The sequence below is a fragment of the Nyctereutes procyonoides genome, unplaced genomic scaffold (assembly GCF_905146905.1).
Source record: "Nyctereutes procyonoides isolate TBG_1078 unplaced genomic scaffold, NYPRO_anot_genome, whole genome shotgun sequence".
Lineage (NCBI taxonomy): Eukaryota > Metazoa > Chordata > Mammalia > Carnivora > Canidae > Nyctereutes > Nyctereutes procyonoides.
This window is the reverse complement of record NW_026575033.1, coordinates 17,630,276-17,645,720: the sequence shown is the minus strand read 5'-3', so window position 1 is coordinate 17,645,720 and position 15,445 is coordinate 17,630,276. Positions and strand designations below refer to the sequence as shown.

Genomic DNA, 15,445 nt, shown 5'->3' with positions numbered 1-15,445 from the left:
TAGCTAGCCTCTCTGCACTTAGTCAACTACTAGAGAACCACGAAATGGAATGTATACTTTCCAAGATTCTAGAACATACCCTTGCACTGAATTTTGTTCATCTACAAAGTGAAAGGTTGGCCTTATCATTTTCAAACCCAGCTGCACAACAGAAATCACCAGGACTGCTTTTTGTAAACAGATTCTTATGTAACATGCAAGATTTTAAGATTCAAAATTTTTGAGGTGGTTTCTAGAGATCCATGTTTTTAATTCTATAGGTGGCTCTGATAGTCACTTACACTTAGAACCTACTAGCCTACCCAGTTACTTTAATCTCTTTTTTGTTGTTGTTTCTGAAGAGGGACTGGAATTTGGAAGTATATATTCATTTCTATGACCTACATCTTTGCCCCTGCTCACCTTTTTTTCAACATACGCTATATACTGGCTCAATGGATGTGCTTGCTGATTAAGAGCTTTAATAATGAAGTAAGAGTAGACAATACAGCTTACAGAATGACAAATGTATTTTCATAGATATTATATACTAATCATGTATTTAAATACGACATTTCAAAACATTCTGCACAAAGAACTTACAGATCACAATTACTTAATAACAAAATGTCTAGTTCTTTAGGAAAATGTAATTTAAGGGACTTAGCTACAACAAAATTTTTAAAACCAAAGAAATTACTTTATGGCAGAGGATATCATAACTTATGTAACAAAGCAGGCAGATTTTGTTGTAGACACAGGATGGAGGGAAATCTAATTTAAATGAAAAAATTCAGGGAATGGGGGCAGCCTGGGTGGCTCAGCAGTTTAGCACCGCCTTCAGCCTGGGGCCTGATCCTGGAGACCTGGGATCAAGTCCCTCATCGGGCTCCCTGCATGGAGCCTGCTTTCTCCCTCTCTGCCTGTGTCTCTGCCTGTCTCTCTCTCTGTGTGTCTCTCATGAATAAATAAATAAAATCTTTAAAAAAAATTTTTTTTTTTCAGGGAATGGGTATTCATACATTTGAGCATTTTTTGTTTAGAAGAATAAAAACTTCCCAAATATTAGCATACCTTTCTACCTTTACAATTCAGAATTTTACTGTTCGTCTGTCAAATATATGACAGCAACTGGTTAGTTTCTTAAACTTAATTATCAGTGTCACCCTTGAGATGCTGACCCTGTTGCAGTCCTTTCATATTTTTTTCTCAATGAACCTATGGCCTTTGACAGGGAAGGTAACTGAAACACGCTTAGATAAAAACTGGTCTTAGAGATACTTTATTCATGAATAATTCAGCAAGTACTTATTGAAAGCCTGCTACATTTCCAGGTCTAGAAAGAGCAAGATAGATACAAAGCCTGCCTCCAGGGAGCTCACCATCTAGACTATAGCAGGCCCAGCACTGGTTCAGAATTACTATGAACCTTCCTTTCATCTTCCAAGATTTATATAGATATTAATTTCCTCTGTAAGGGCAAATAAAATCTTCTCTTATGCATATCATTTTTTAGATTATCATAAGGGGAACTCTGAAGTCTGTGTGTTGACTAAGCCTACTTTGCTTTCTCTGATTGCCCTTCTACTCCTTCTGACAATGTCCTATTTTCTTTCCCTCTTGGTTCTCCACAACCTACTCTCTGTGCTTTTGCCAATCCAGTTGGCTTTTTCTGTGACACTCTTTCTGTTCCCCTACACTGTCTTTTGTCTCCTTCCTCCTTACTAAAAAACTGGTCATTGGAGCTTTCATAGGATCCTTTTCCTGACTTCTTATTCATATCAGTGACTAAACACCTCCTTAAATGTTGGGTCTTTTTTTTTTTTTTTTAATGTTGGGTCTTTAGTAAGCATAATAATCAGGATTTCCAATTAGCATTTCCTAGAGCTCTGTTGTGAACTGACATCTTTCCAATACTCTCTTCCTGAATGCTATTTAGAAATATTACCCTCAATAAGACAAGGATTTCTTGAGGATTCCTGTTTTAAAAGTCGTATTAAGAGACTGATAAAGGATACATAACTCAGCAAAGAATGCTTCTACTTTATTCTCAGTTCCTACCAAGTACTGTATTCTGCAAGATCACAGTTAAAACTCTTTGGTGTGGGATATCAATTTTGTACATAAGGGCTAGATCAAAAAATTCCATTTTGGGGTCTCTAATATAGTCTGAAACATAAACAAAACCTAAATGATAAAAAGCTGAGATAGTTAACTATTCATTGCTATGTCTATGTCCTTTATCATAAACAATATACAATTAAGAATTCAACTTTTTTTAAGTCTCCAAGTCAGATGCTATCAAGCATCTGGAGCAAGCATGTATGTCCCATGGTCCTTTTATAAAATTTTAACTCAGACACACAGAAAATTTGGTAAACTTTAATTTTCCAAATGTTCTCAGTAAGAATTATCAGAAGCATCCACCACTTACAAAATACAGCTGGATAATCCACTGAGCCCAAATGAACTACCTGTTACGTGTTGTGAGGTAGCAATGACAGACTATGATCTTCTGTGGAGATGGTACCCTTTGTGCATAAACATTCCCTTGTCACAAGAAGAGTGTGAATAACAAGAAGGGACAGAGCCACCCTTCATTATTTCATCAGCTACTGGTCTTTTCATAGTTTTAAATGCCTGATTTCAGTTTTACAACAATACCAATATTTATTTGGAAAGGTCATCCTATGTTCCAAGCAGCAGATATTAACAACTTCCAACACGATCTCTAGGAATAATTCGAAGTTCTGAACCATGCTTTAGGAAAACATTTCCTACACAAACAAATAAAACATAAAGTCAGGTATTTTAAAAATGACAAGTTATCTTAGCATTCCAACAACTATCATAATACAAGATACAAAGAAGTGTAAAGTAAGTAGGTACAGAAGCTCAAGTAACTTTAGAATCTAACTCCATGCTTTTTATTTTTAAGGCCTGTTCCCATTCCTCTCACATTCTCACAACACAACCATATCTGAAAATTTTAAATAAGAACACTAGCCACAAAAGTGCTAACACATACACTCAGCAAACAACAATGTAACTTAATTTAACCATCAACATTTGCTAATTTAGTACACATTAAAATACCTAAGGACAGAAAAAAACAGTAAATATAGATTACCACAAATGACCGAAGTTTAGAAACCTGATCTAATCTATTTTTGCTCAATTGCTTGCTGAAATTTTCTTCACGCCCCATGATACACACAATTCAACTTTTAAGGGTAATAATACAACACGCAACGTGTTACAATAAGCAGGAACTCAAACAATATGAACTACTGAACATTTCTACAATAAGAAAAAATAAAACCTTTAAACCCAAGATACCTCCACAATAAAATGCCTCATAATTTTCAATAATCTTAATAACATTATATACTTAAAACCACTGATTAAAGCAAAAAAGTTACAATTTTACATCCCTCTTCATTTTCTACATGGCTAAATTTCAATTCCAAGGCCTTATGAAGACACTGCAATTTTGTACAGTACAGATGTACTTCAGAATATAGTAATTTAAACATAACTACTACTCAAATTGAGATCACACTACATTAAAACATGCTTAATTTTAAAATACTATAATTAGATGATAACCCAACAAAAAGTACATCTAAAAATATAAAATTACCTATTAAAAAGTTTAAGACTACTTTTACTTTGCCTGCTTGTTAGGACATTAATATACCGCACTGTAGTTCTAAGTGTGGACTAAGTCTCTTGAAATTTTAATGACCATACTTCTTTAAAATAATAGTGACAGCTAGCACGTACTGAATGCTACTATGGATAACACAAGCTTAAGCACCTTTAATACTTACTAGTGAGGTTTTGGCTTTCTTGTAGCCAAAAGCATATATAACTGATGCCCATCACAAAACAAATTATTACTCAGACACATAGATAAAGACTACTATATAATCCTTAAAAAACAGCTATCATCCTGGTAAAAATCCTCTTGATTCTAATTAGAATGAATTAAATGTTCAGTTTCAATTGACATGTGTAGCCCCATCCACAACTCCAGAAGTTTCACACAGATACTCACCAGCAGTCTGTGCGGGATTTATTCCTATTCCATCTAGAAAATAAATTGTAAAATTACCTAAGTTCTTTTATTTCTCAAGTTAAAATGGTTTAATACAGTAACAAGAAGAGATCTGTCGCTACAGAGTATATAGGCACAAGCCAAACAATTTAAATCCAGAAACGTGAATGACAAATCTTTCAGGTAGGTTACCTGTTGAAATCCTGTTCTTATTATGCATTTACACACACTGCTGGATTAGATGAGAATATCTGCCAATGCGATGATCCTGATTAAGTTCCACAGAAGACAGTTTTTATTCTATTACACCACACCCAGTGAAAAGTAAAAGTCAAAAGAAGCCTTAGGTCTGTTCTTAATCATTTATGTATTGCTCCTGGGCATAAAATCTTAAGGCCAGGAAAGCCCACAAACTCATTTAATTTAAGTTGCAGGGAAACCTGATGATAGTTTACAAGGCACTTTCCTAACAGCAATTCATTTGTAAATCTAAAACTTTCCGTAAAGTAGGCTAGCTTTCATTTCAGGTAGAGGAACACTTCAATGGGACAACATATAGAATATTTCAGAATGAGAAATTCTGTCACATATAAACTAAAGCATGCTACCGTGCATTAAACCCGTCATATCTGGGCTGCCCTGACTGCAGATGAACCACTGGCCACCACCCACAAATACTACCTTGTATTTCTGCAAGACCATTAAGGCCTTCCTGCAATATTTACTCCTCAACTTATTTCGGTACCTTCTCACAGGGCTAGTTCCATCTCAATTACTAGTATTCTAAGATATTCAGAATTTAAACTATAGACCTAACTGAACGAAATCATAATTATTTCAAGCTTGTAACAAATAGTTTACTGTCAGGAAAGCAATAAAAAGCCATAGCAAAAACAAACAAACAAACAAACAAACAACAAAAAAGCCATAGCAAAGGTATATTCCCACTCAACGTCCTATATTCTAGAAGCATCTACAAATTATTAAAAAACAACACACCTTGTTAATAAATACACAGAAAAGTTATTTTTAGTAATCTGGCATGAAACGGTAAGGACACAAGATACTGTTAAGTGCTACACTATACCAAAAGCATTAAAAACCCTGAAAACAGCTCATTACGGACAATAATCTTGACTTAGTGTTTACAATTACATGTATCATTTATGTTGATATAAATTTTGGTCTTTTTTATTTAAGTCGATTTTAATTAATCTGACTTTTTAAAACAATTTCTATAGCTCTGTGGTAATAGTTTTAAAATGAATTCTTACCATTGGTAATAATTGCACTTGTTGCTGCAGGAACTTTAAACTGAAAGGGAGAAAAAGGAAAAAATACACTTTTTATCTTTATACAAGTCTATATAAATAAAATATATATAAACATATAAAAAATATGTATAAACTATAAAAGCGGTTAGCAAGGATGGCATACATATAATCAATTCTATAATCCTAAAATGTAATTTTTCTGTTAGGATAAATAATGTCACCAAAGGAAATACTATAATTTGCTTATTTTAATGAACAATATTTTTTAAATACTGGATTTCACTGCCTCTAGGACACCACAGATTGTAAAATGCACCTTATTTTATGCATTACAAAAATAGAAAAACGCTGTCAATAAATCTATGATCAATGTTTACTCTTTCAGACTGAGACATACTACTTTTATCATTTTTAACACTTACATAATGAAAAATAAAAACAATTGCTTAGAACATTTCTAAAATTTGTCTGTAGAAATTGTAATGTTAAACAAATGCTCTCCTGCATTTAATGGAAGACCAACCAAAGCTCAAACTCCTTCCTCAAATTCTCTTTTGAATGTACCATCTAACTATGCCACCAGGAAATAACTAGTTTATGTAGATGCAGGTGATATCAACTAGACAATTATGCGATAGCCACTCGGCTAACAGAGTAAGACCCACTGATCTACTTCCAGAGGTGTAAAAAGATGCATTTTTTTGAATCAATAAAATATGGTACAGAACTTATTAGTAGCTAAAGGGAGAGGTCTTCTTTTAATTCTCTAGAGACCAGCAATTGTCAAAATGTGTTCATGTCCTCATAAGTTCATTCATCTATCTAATGAATATTTACTAAGTACTTCTATGCAATAGACTAATTTTACAGATATTTTACAGTTGAATTCTGTGATCAAATGAGTTTGGAAAATACTAAGGTAAAGTAGTATTCTTTTCAAAATCCTTTAACATGCAGCTAATACAGTTTACTTAATGTCAAGAAGGCAATGGTGAATGAAGTATTTCCTATACTCTTTGGCCACTGATTCTAATTTTTCATGGTTTTTGTTTTGTGGTTCTAGGGTCTTGGAAAAAATACTCTGGGAAATGCTGCTCTGGGTATTTATAATGGTCACATGCATAGTTAAGAAAAAACTAAAATTTAATTTGTTAATTAAAAAATCAAGTTTTAAAATAAAAATTTAACTATGCATTAGAACAATAACCTGTTACTGGATTATGTTCCTTAATAAACCTAATTTTATTATCTCTATGGTACATTTTTATTTGTAAATGTCCTCTTAAGGATTTAAAAAACTTAAATAAACTTGGGAAGCCTGGGTGGTTCAGCGGTTGAGCACCTGTCTTCAGCCCAGGGCATGATCCTGGAGTCCCAAGATCGAGTCCCACATCGGGCTCCCTACATGGAGCCTGCTTCTCTCTGCCTATGTCTCTGCCTCTCTCTCTGTGTCTCTCTCATAAATAAATAAAATTAAATAAAATCTTTAAAAAAAAATTAAATAAACTTAATTTAAAGTAACTCTGAAATGTGCTTTAATACATAAATATTAAAATTCCTAAAAAATTATTTAAAGAGATTGTAATATCTAAAGAAACTGAGCAAATACCCAGATTAATTATAGGACATCTTAGATTTCTAAAACTTGAGTATTACAAAATTTCTAGTTACCCTGAGTGTCTTATTCTTAGATTTTGTTTATTTTAAGATAAGCTATTCATTTTTAGTCACATCCATATAGTGGCAGCATATTTATGAATAAAAAAACGTAAGCAACTGCTAACATAATCTTTCCCTTTTCCAGAATGTAGAACCAACAGTTAAGCCGACATCTGGAGAAGAAGCATCTCTAGTAATGTAAAATTCAGCAACTATTTTCTTCAGCCTATACTACTGACGAGTTTTCTTCTGGATGCAAAGTATTTATTGTTCTTAAATTTTATTTTCTTTCTCAGACCTCCTAAATCTTCTAATTTAGGATGTAAGGCTATTCTCAGGTTTTGACAACTCACTACTTAAATTCTTAGTCCTACTGGGGAATTTTCTTCTTTAAGACATTTTACTAGGGATTTAAATCTACAGACTCTCAGTTTGTCAAGTCAACTCTTGCTCACGGAAAGATCTTGTGAAATGCCTTCTCATTGCTGCCTGAAAGTCATAACCTTTCTAAATGTGTAACACATGCAATTCATAACGATTATAAGCTACATTAAAACCTCAATAAATATATTCAGGTATGTGAAATTTGTTAAGTTTATTTCCTATTGTATACCTGTTAAGATTTTTTCATACTTTTATCAGAAGACCAGGATCACAACAAGGCCTTCGCCTTACAAAGAACACATGTAACTAAAATATAATAATATTAATTATAGTTCAAATTGGCCTACTTCTTAAACTGCAATTTGTGGAACTTGCTATGCCCTAGAACCAGAAATAGTTCTTGCATGTGATCTGTGCAGCAGAAAGTAATGCTGAAAAAAAAAAAAAAAAAAGAAAGAAAGAAAGTAATGCTGATGCTGTATTCAGATTTGCTTTCTACTTCTTTCTACTTCTTCTCTATGGGTGAAGATTAAAATTGACCATAAAACAAGTACTACACTTTTCAGTTCAATTCTGAATGAGTGATAAATGATGTCAATAATCTGACAAATACATGTAAGCACTGATGAGTTGGCTGATTTTCCATTTATAACTTAAATTCAGAGTAGGATTATGGGGTAAGCCAGTTAATTTACTTACTAAAATTATTTTTCTGACTAGAAACTTTTTTGAAGATTTTGAATCAGAACATTTGGATCTGAGTCACTCTAGATTTGTACAGTACTTTTAACTTCACAAAGTATCAGTAAATAAAATTCTATTTTTACTCAAAATCATTTAATCAGACAGGAAGGATAGATAATAGTTACTCCCATTTTACAGGATATGAAATTTGAAGAAAAAGGAAATTGAGAGGCTTTCCCATGTTACACAGATAATGACAATTAAAAGTCTCCCAAGTCACATTTTTATGCTGTTTCCACCGGACTAAGCTACTCTTGTAGTATTATGTCCACTGAGTTGCTTTATAGATGCATCTGGTAACTCTGGATGAAAAAAAACTTTCTTTAAAAACAAAAAACCCCAAAATGCCTTAAAAGACTACATACACAACTTTTATCATTATAAATATTTTATTTATTTGACAGAGAGAGCACGTGAAAGAGTATGCATAGAAGCAGGGGACGGGGCAGAGGGAGAGGAAGAAGCAGGCTTCCTACTGAGCTGGGAGCCCAGTGTAGGGCTTCATCCCAGGACCCTGGGATCATGACACCTTAACTGACTGAGCCACTCAGGCAGGCCCCCCAAGACTGTACACTTTTAAAAGCAATCAGTCAACATGTTCATACAAAAAAAACTTGAAAAAAATGATAAAGAAAAAAATTCTAATTCTAGAATCAAAATGAGTAAAAATGTTTACAATTACACTGTTAAATAATGGTGCTGTTTTAAAAAAAACTCCCATATCCTCAAACCTTTTCAATTTCAGTAAAACTTTATCTTATAATTTTCTTTTAGAAAATATTTGAGAGAGAGAGAGAGAGAGAGAACACGCGCACATGCCGGAGAACAAAGTGAGGGACAGCAGAAGGAGAGGGAGAAGCAGGCAGCTTGCTGAGCAGGCAGCCCGATGTGGGGCTCAATCCGACGATCCTGGGATAATGACCTGAGCTGAAGGCAGATTAGCTTAACCCACTAAGCCACCCAGGCACCCCTCCTTATAATTCTCAATGGTTGCATTAAATAGAGGGATCGATTTGTTTAACTCAATCTTCCTACTTCTCTAAGTTTTAGCTCCCATTTCACTTACATCTTAAGTGAAGTAGGGTTTAACTTTTGGACAGCATAAACCTAGTAATAAATCTGCATAGAAGCGGTGGGTCAAAGTACATGCAAAATTTAAAGACTTAAAAAAAAACCCACTCCAATTTATTTATTTTTTAGAGCGGGCATGTGCACATGCATGCACGAGCAGGGGGGAGGGGCAGAGGGCGAGGATGAGAGAAACTCAAGCAGACTCAGAACTCCATCTCACAATCTTAAAACCATATGTGAGCTGAAACTAAGAGTCAGATGCTTAACCAACTACACCAGCCAGGAGCCCCCAAATTTAAAGACTTTTGACAAAGATACTGCTAAACTGCATTTCATACAGGTTGTTCCAAATTCTATACTTACTTCTTCGGCTGCAAACTTTAAGACTGCTGTGAAAGGTGTACTTTCAGGAACACTAAGTCTGCAAGAAGAATTAAAAAGAATTTTTTAAAAAGGTGATTATTCTTAAAGCCCCTCATTCCTTATTTTGGCTAATGTAGTAGAGCTGGACAAGGGGGTCTTTTGAGGCTGAAAGTTGTCTATTTTGCATGCTATGTTCATTAACTTTAAAATGAGAAAAAAAAAGCAATTAGTTTTATAGCTGAAATGATGCGCACAGCTCCACCTGAAAATTAACCTATAAAGGAAACTTTATATTTTTAATATTTTGATTCAAACAGATCTAGCATATAGCCTGATGCTTTTATTCACAAATGAATTTCAAAAAGTTGCATCTCTTCTAGGTCTTTAGTCCCCTTTTCCATCTCCAGTCCAAACACCTCTTCACCAGATGCAGGAAAGTCATTTTCATCATAAGAGACTACCTGGGAAGCATCCACACCCCCTCACCTTTTGATGAACCTTTCTGTGTGCGTTTAATAATCATGCCTAAAATAGTAGACTAAGTTGATGAAAATGAGTATGTTCACTATGATAAAATGTGAAGTGATCTTCTACCTTTAAATCATCATCAGAAAAAGGGCTTAATACAATCTGAAACAATATTTTGGAGGGTAACATGTGATCTTGTCACTAACTTGCAGTGTTAAGTATACAAAAAACTACTGATTAATGATTAATCAGTATGAATTAATTAATCATTAATGATTATTAATTTGTATGAATTTTCCAATTTAAAAACTAAAAACAGAATTGACGTTATACCCTAAGAAAACACTTAAAAACACAGAAAGAGATTAAAAATATATATAAAAAACTCCTAATGTGAAATAAATCATTCAAGACTGAAAAACAGTATCTTTCAGAGGGAAGTGACTGGCAAGCTAACATTTCTCTTTGTAACTTCTGTTTGTCACCACTGTATTATTCTTTAATGTTTTAATAAATTACCATTATGTAACATCTTAGATATGTGTCCCATTTCTTCACTTAGTTTACAGATCTCTGAATATAAAAATCACTAGCTGCCACAATACATCATAATAGGAGAAGTGTGAATAGATTCTTGGCTGCCTCCATTCTATTTTTCCAAAATACCACTAAAAGGTGAAAACGGAAATAATTTTTTTCCCTTTTCTTTCCTTGTTTTTTTGGAGACAATTAAAACAAAGTTCTAAAGGATAGCCATTTGTTTTAAAAACATCTAGTAAAATGAGAATGTGACAGTCTACAAAGTGGGGAATTGTATTTGGCAAATATTTCTGTAGTACATTTACAGTTTAGAAACTGAGATTCGTTTTCCTGAACCTCTGCTTCAAAGGAACTTCTAAAACCTTAAAGTTTCAATTCACTTGTGAACTAAAGACAGGGTATGTCCCTGTAATACATACCTAAATGTCATACTGATATTCATTAAAATAGATTTTTACTTGTATCTTAAATTCGTGAGACTGTCCAAAGATAATCCAATAAAACATAAAATGAAAACACATTTTAATGCATGTTCTAAGTGACAGAGAATTACAAAGGAATTGGGAGTTGCAACCGCACAGATTTTATCTAGATTTGAATTTGTTTTGTTGGCCAATTGCATCATTTTGCAAATCCGGCATTGAAACACTACATTGGTATTTTGAAAAAAAAATGAGAATTATTCTGTATGTTAAGATAAATTTTAAAAGTAGGGATCCCTGGGTGGCGCAGCGGTTTGGCGCCTGCCTTTGGCCCAGGGCGCGATCCTGGAGACCCGGGATCGAATCCCACGTCGGGCTTCCGGTGCATGGAGCCTGCTTCTCCCTCTGCCTGCGTCTCTGCCTCTCTCTCTCTCTCTGTGACTATCATAAATAAATAAAAATTTAAAAAAAAAAAAAATTAAAAAAAAAAATTTTAAAAGTAAATTACTGGTAAAATTTGTCTATTTAATAAATATCACATATAAGCAAAAATATGACAGAACTTGACAAGCGCTGTTACGAAGAACTAAGAATAAAGTTTCTATAGGAAACTGAAGAACGGTGAAATATAACTCCCTGGACAATTACAGAAATCCTTACTGAGGTGACATTCTGATTATTAAAGGGTGTTGTTTGTCCAGAAGTGGTGGTCATAAGACTGCATTCCAAACCTAAAAAAGAACATGTGTAAAAGCAGGGAGGATTAAAGGGCTTGCTTGTCAATCTGGGAACAGTGACTGAAGCTTTGATTAACTATGGTTGTAAGAGAAGGGGAGAAAAGAGGTGGGGAGTAAGATTGGAAAGATAGGACTCAGACTGAGTTAAAGGTATATTTAATTCATCCTATATACATGAGCATATCTGATTCAACATTTCCATAATTTAATGGCAATACCAAGAGTTAATCTATCAAAAAACAAAACAACAATAAAACCTCTGATATTCCCCAAAATAAATCTGGAATTGAAACATCCTTTTTTGGGCAGCCCCGGTTTAGTGCCGCCTGCCGCCCAGGGTGTGATCCTGGAGACCCGGGATCGAGTCCCATGTCGGGCTCCCTGTGTGGTGCCTGCTTCTCCCTCTGCCTCTGTCTCTGCCTCTCTCTCTCTTTGTGTGTCTTTGTGAATAAATAAATAAGATCTTAAAAAAAAAATATTAAAAAAAATCCTTTTTAGAATTCAACTATTAGTAATGTTAGAAACTCAAAGCACAATTATCTATCAAAGCATTTATTTACTGGCTTTGCAAGTGAAAAGTGACATTAAAAAGCCAAAGCAAATTCTCCTACAAATTTCACGAATGGCATTTAACAGTACCCAAGTACTAGTTACCGCTTACTTCGAATACGAAATACAGCATAATTAACTTTACATACATGCACGTCATACATATTTTATATACACACATATCCATATACAGATTGTACATACACACCAAACAGTAGGTATGTCTGTTAAATTCATTCAGTCATGAATATTAATTGAACTAGTAAAAAGTTCTGGGGACTCTTACAGATACTACTGCTGTCCTACTCTGTCCTTTTTCCCTCCTGTTCTAGAGAATATCTACACACACTGATGAGAATAATTCCATATAAAGGGAGAAATCAAAGGTGGTGAGGAGAGAGGGATCTCTGGACTCCCAACTGCTCTAAGCTTGAGAAGACTGAAACAGATGAAATCCAAAGCCCAAGTGGCACAGCTTGGCTTTTCATAGGAATAAAATCATGTGTTCCTTTGTAAAAGGATGATGAAAAGAAATTATGGGTTTATAAACGTAACAGTAGCTTTACAGATGTGGTGATGGAAAGATGCATTTTCCTCTGATGGCTTCAGCAAAAGAGAAAAAAAAGCATTGTAGAAAGTATGAATAGATGTTTTAAAAATCTTTTAGAAAATAAAGAGATAAGAAAACTTGGGAACTGTAACATAGTGTTAGGTACCAATGAGCGCAGTTACGAATTTTATACAAAATCCATCAACCTAGGATCCTATGCCTGGGTGGCTCAGTGGTTGAGTGCCTACCTTTGACTCAGGGCATGATCCCAGGGTCCTGGGATGGAGTCCCACACTGGGCTCCCCGTGGGGAGTCTGCTTCTCCCTCTGCCTGTGACTCTGCCTCTTTCTCTCTCTCATGAATAAATAAATAAAATCTTTTAAAAAAATCCATCAGTCTAACTGTATAATTTTCAGTAAAGACCTTTAGTTATGTAGGGAACATAGTGGCTGAGTTCAGAGGTGGTGTTTCACCAAGGAAAACATACCGGGGAGAGAACACCAGAATTGAGGTGAGTGGACCCACCAGAGAGTAACTGGACCATGGACTCTAAAAGAGTAAGAAGAAAAGGAATGGGGTAAAGCAGTGGGGAGAGGGTAACGATAGATTTAAAAAGAGGTCTAGGGATCCCTGGGTGGCGCAGCGGTTTGGCGCCTGCCTTTGGCCCAGGGCGCGATCCTGGAGACCCGGGATCGAATCCCACGTCGGGCTCCCGGTGGATGGAGCCTGCTTCTCCCTCTGCCTGTGTCTCTGCCTCTCTCTCTCTCTCTGTGTGTGACTATCATAAATAAATAAAGAAAAAAATATTTAAAAAGAGGTCTGATCAGTGAATTAAAAGAAACATTTTGGGCAGCCCAGGTGGCTCAGTGGTTTAGCGCAGCCTTCAGCCCAGGGTGTGATTCCTGAGACCGGGGATCAAGTCCCACGTCCGGCTCCCTGCATGGAGCCTGCTTCTCCCTCTGCCTGTGTCTGTGCCTCTCTCTTTCTCTCGGTGTCTCTCATGAATAAATAAATAAAATCTCAAAAAAAAAAAAAAAAAAAAGAAAAGAAAAAAAATTCTTTTTTTTTTTTTTACAGAAAAAATATTAGAGTAACTCAAATTTAAAAAGAAAACAAGGTCATCCACAAGGGAATACTTGGAAATGACACCTTAGCTGGAGCAGTTACTGAAGACCTTACGGTTCTAGGCTGCAAGCATAACTATGTGAGATAAGATGAAAGATTTACCTGGAGACGAATGATCGAGAAAGCTTAAGGCTAGGAGTTGCATGGGTCAGATAGTTAAGTCACTGAGGCTGATGACAACTGTTAAAGAGTTTCGTTAGGGAGGCCTTGATACTCGTCATATTAACTATGAAAAAAATCCTACTGAAGTCTTGCCCTTTACCGCATCTTATGCGACTTCCGGCAGCAATAACCTCAATAATCGTTTGTCTAAAATCACAGAAGATTCCGGGTGAGTATGTTGTTAAACCTGTGCCAACCCATCACTCAACTGCTGAAGGAGAAAAACAGGGCCTCGCGTGCCCTATTTCTGCACTCCCTATTCCCACTAATCACTCTTCATTAAACCCCAACATAGAAAATGTATGATTTGAGGATCAGTGCTTTGTGACGCCCGGCTGTTGAGTCGCTTACACAGGAACCAGAAGCCTGACAGTACTCCATGTTCCAGGAATTTCAGAACCTGGACGGGGCTGTCTTCCCTTACTTCCTGTTAACAGCTGGTCAAAGCAGCAAAACGCCTTTCCAATCAGAAGCGGACAGGGACTGTTCAAGGACCTGCCACCCGTACCCCCGCCCCACCCCCAGCCCCCGCCCCCCGCCCGGGGAGTCCCGCGGACCCGTCAGCGACCAGCCGCAGCGTTCCCGGCACGTCCCTGCTCCCTCGCGTCTCCGTCTCCGTCTCCACTGCTGGGGTGGGGGGAAGGGACGGGATGCAGCCTGCTGGGGCGGGAGAGCGCCCGAAGGCCAGCCTGGTCACCCCCTCTCCTCCCGCAGCCCGCAAGGCCCACCGCCGCCGGCTACTCACACTTTGTAAGGCAGCCGCGGGTCCGACGTCAGCGTGATCTTAAAGGAAACCTTCGACCTGAGGAGGAAAGCCAGAGTGAGTTAAAGCCGTGCAGCAGGGCCAGGGATTGAGGCTGGGGTCAGCACACACTCACATAGCGGAGCCCTGCGGACGGAGACCCCCGCCGACGCCGCCTAGTCTCCCTCTCCTGCGGTGCCCGGGGCCGCGCCACCCCTCCCCCAGGTCCACGTCTCCCTCCGCAACGTGGGGGCCTCCAAAGCTTATGTTGTCTAAGGCACTGCCTGAACATCGGCTTCGGTTGCTTGTGCTAGGCGGAGCCTCCGTGTTGCAAAGAGCTACTTATTTAGCACTTAAAGTTCTGAGACTAAAGCATGGATCGTATGGAGGAATATTTTTCTGACTGCGGTTATTTCCTGCCGTATTTCCAGTCAGGCAATACAAATGTGGGAAGACACGGCGGGACGCTAGGTCCCAGCGGGCAGCTTGGGGCGGAAGTGAGAGCACAGAGTAGGCGGGCGCGGCGCGGCGAGGCGCGGCGAGGGGCGGGGCGCGGGCGGGGCGCGGGCGGGGCGCGGGCGGGGCTGGGGGCCGGCCTGCCACGCAGTTGCTAAGG

General features: G+C 37.1%; 1 protein-coding gene across 1 annotated transcript; it reads right to left on the bottom strand.

Annotated features, from left to right (window-relative positions):
• Positions 1–2,345: 2,345 nt before the first annotated feature.
• On the bottom strand, positions 2,346–15,054 carry UFM1 (ubiquitin fold modifier 1). Its single transcript, XM_055317352.1, has 6 exons — positions 14,966–15,054; positions 14,833–14,889; positions 9,535–9,592; positions 5,314–5,353; positions 4,040–4,072; positions 2,346–2,756 (listed from the first exon to the last, which is right to left on the bottom strand). Coding segments are annotated over exons 1-6 (258 nt in total). The 5' UTR covers positions 14,968–15,054; the 3' UTR covers positions 2,346–2,688.
• Between the last annotated feature and the right edge of the window lie 391 nt (positions 15,055–15,445).

What these genes read in the sequence shown, in the direction of transcription:
- UFM1 (XM_055317352.1), bottom strand. An exon ending in TAAAGTTTGCAGCCGAAGAA is followed by an intron (nt 5,354 to 9,534) that starts GTAAGTATAGAA and finishes TCTCCCTTTCAG; the next exon opens with TTTAAAGTTCCTGCAGCAAC. An exon ending in AAGTGCAATTATTACCAATG is followed by an intron (nt 4,073 to 5,313) that starts GTAAGAATTCAT and finishes TTTATTTTCTAG; the next exon opens with ATGGAATAGGAATAAATCCC.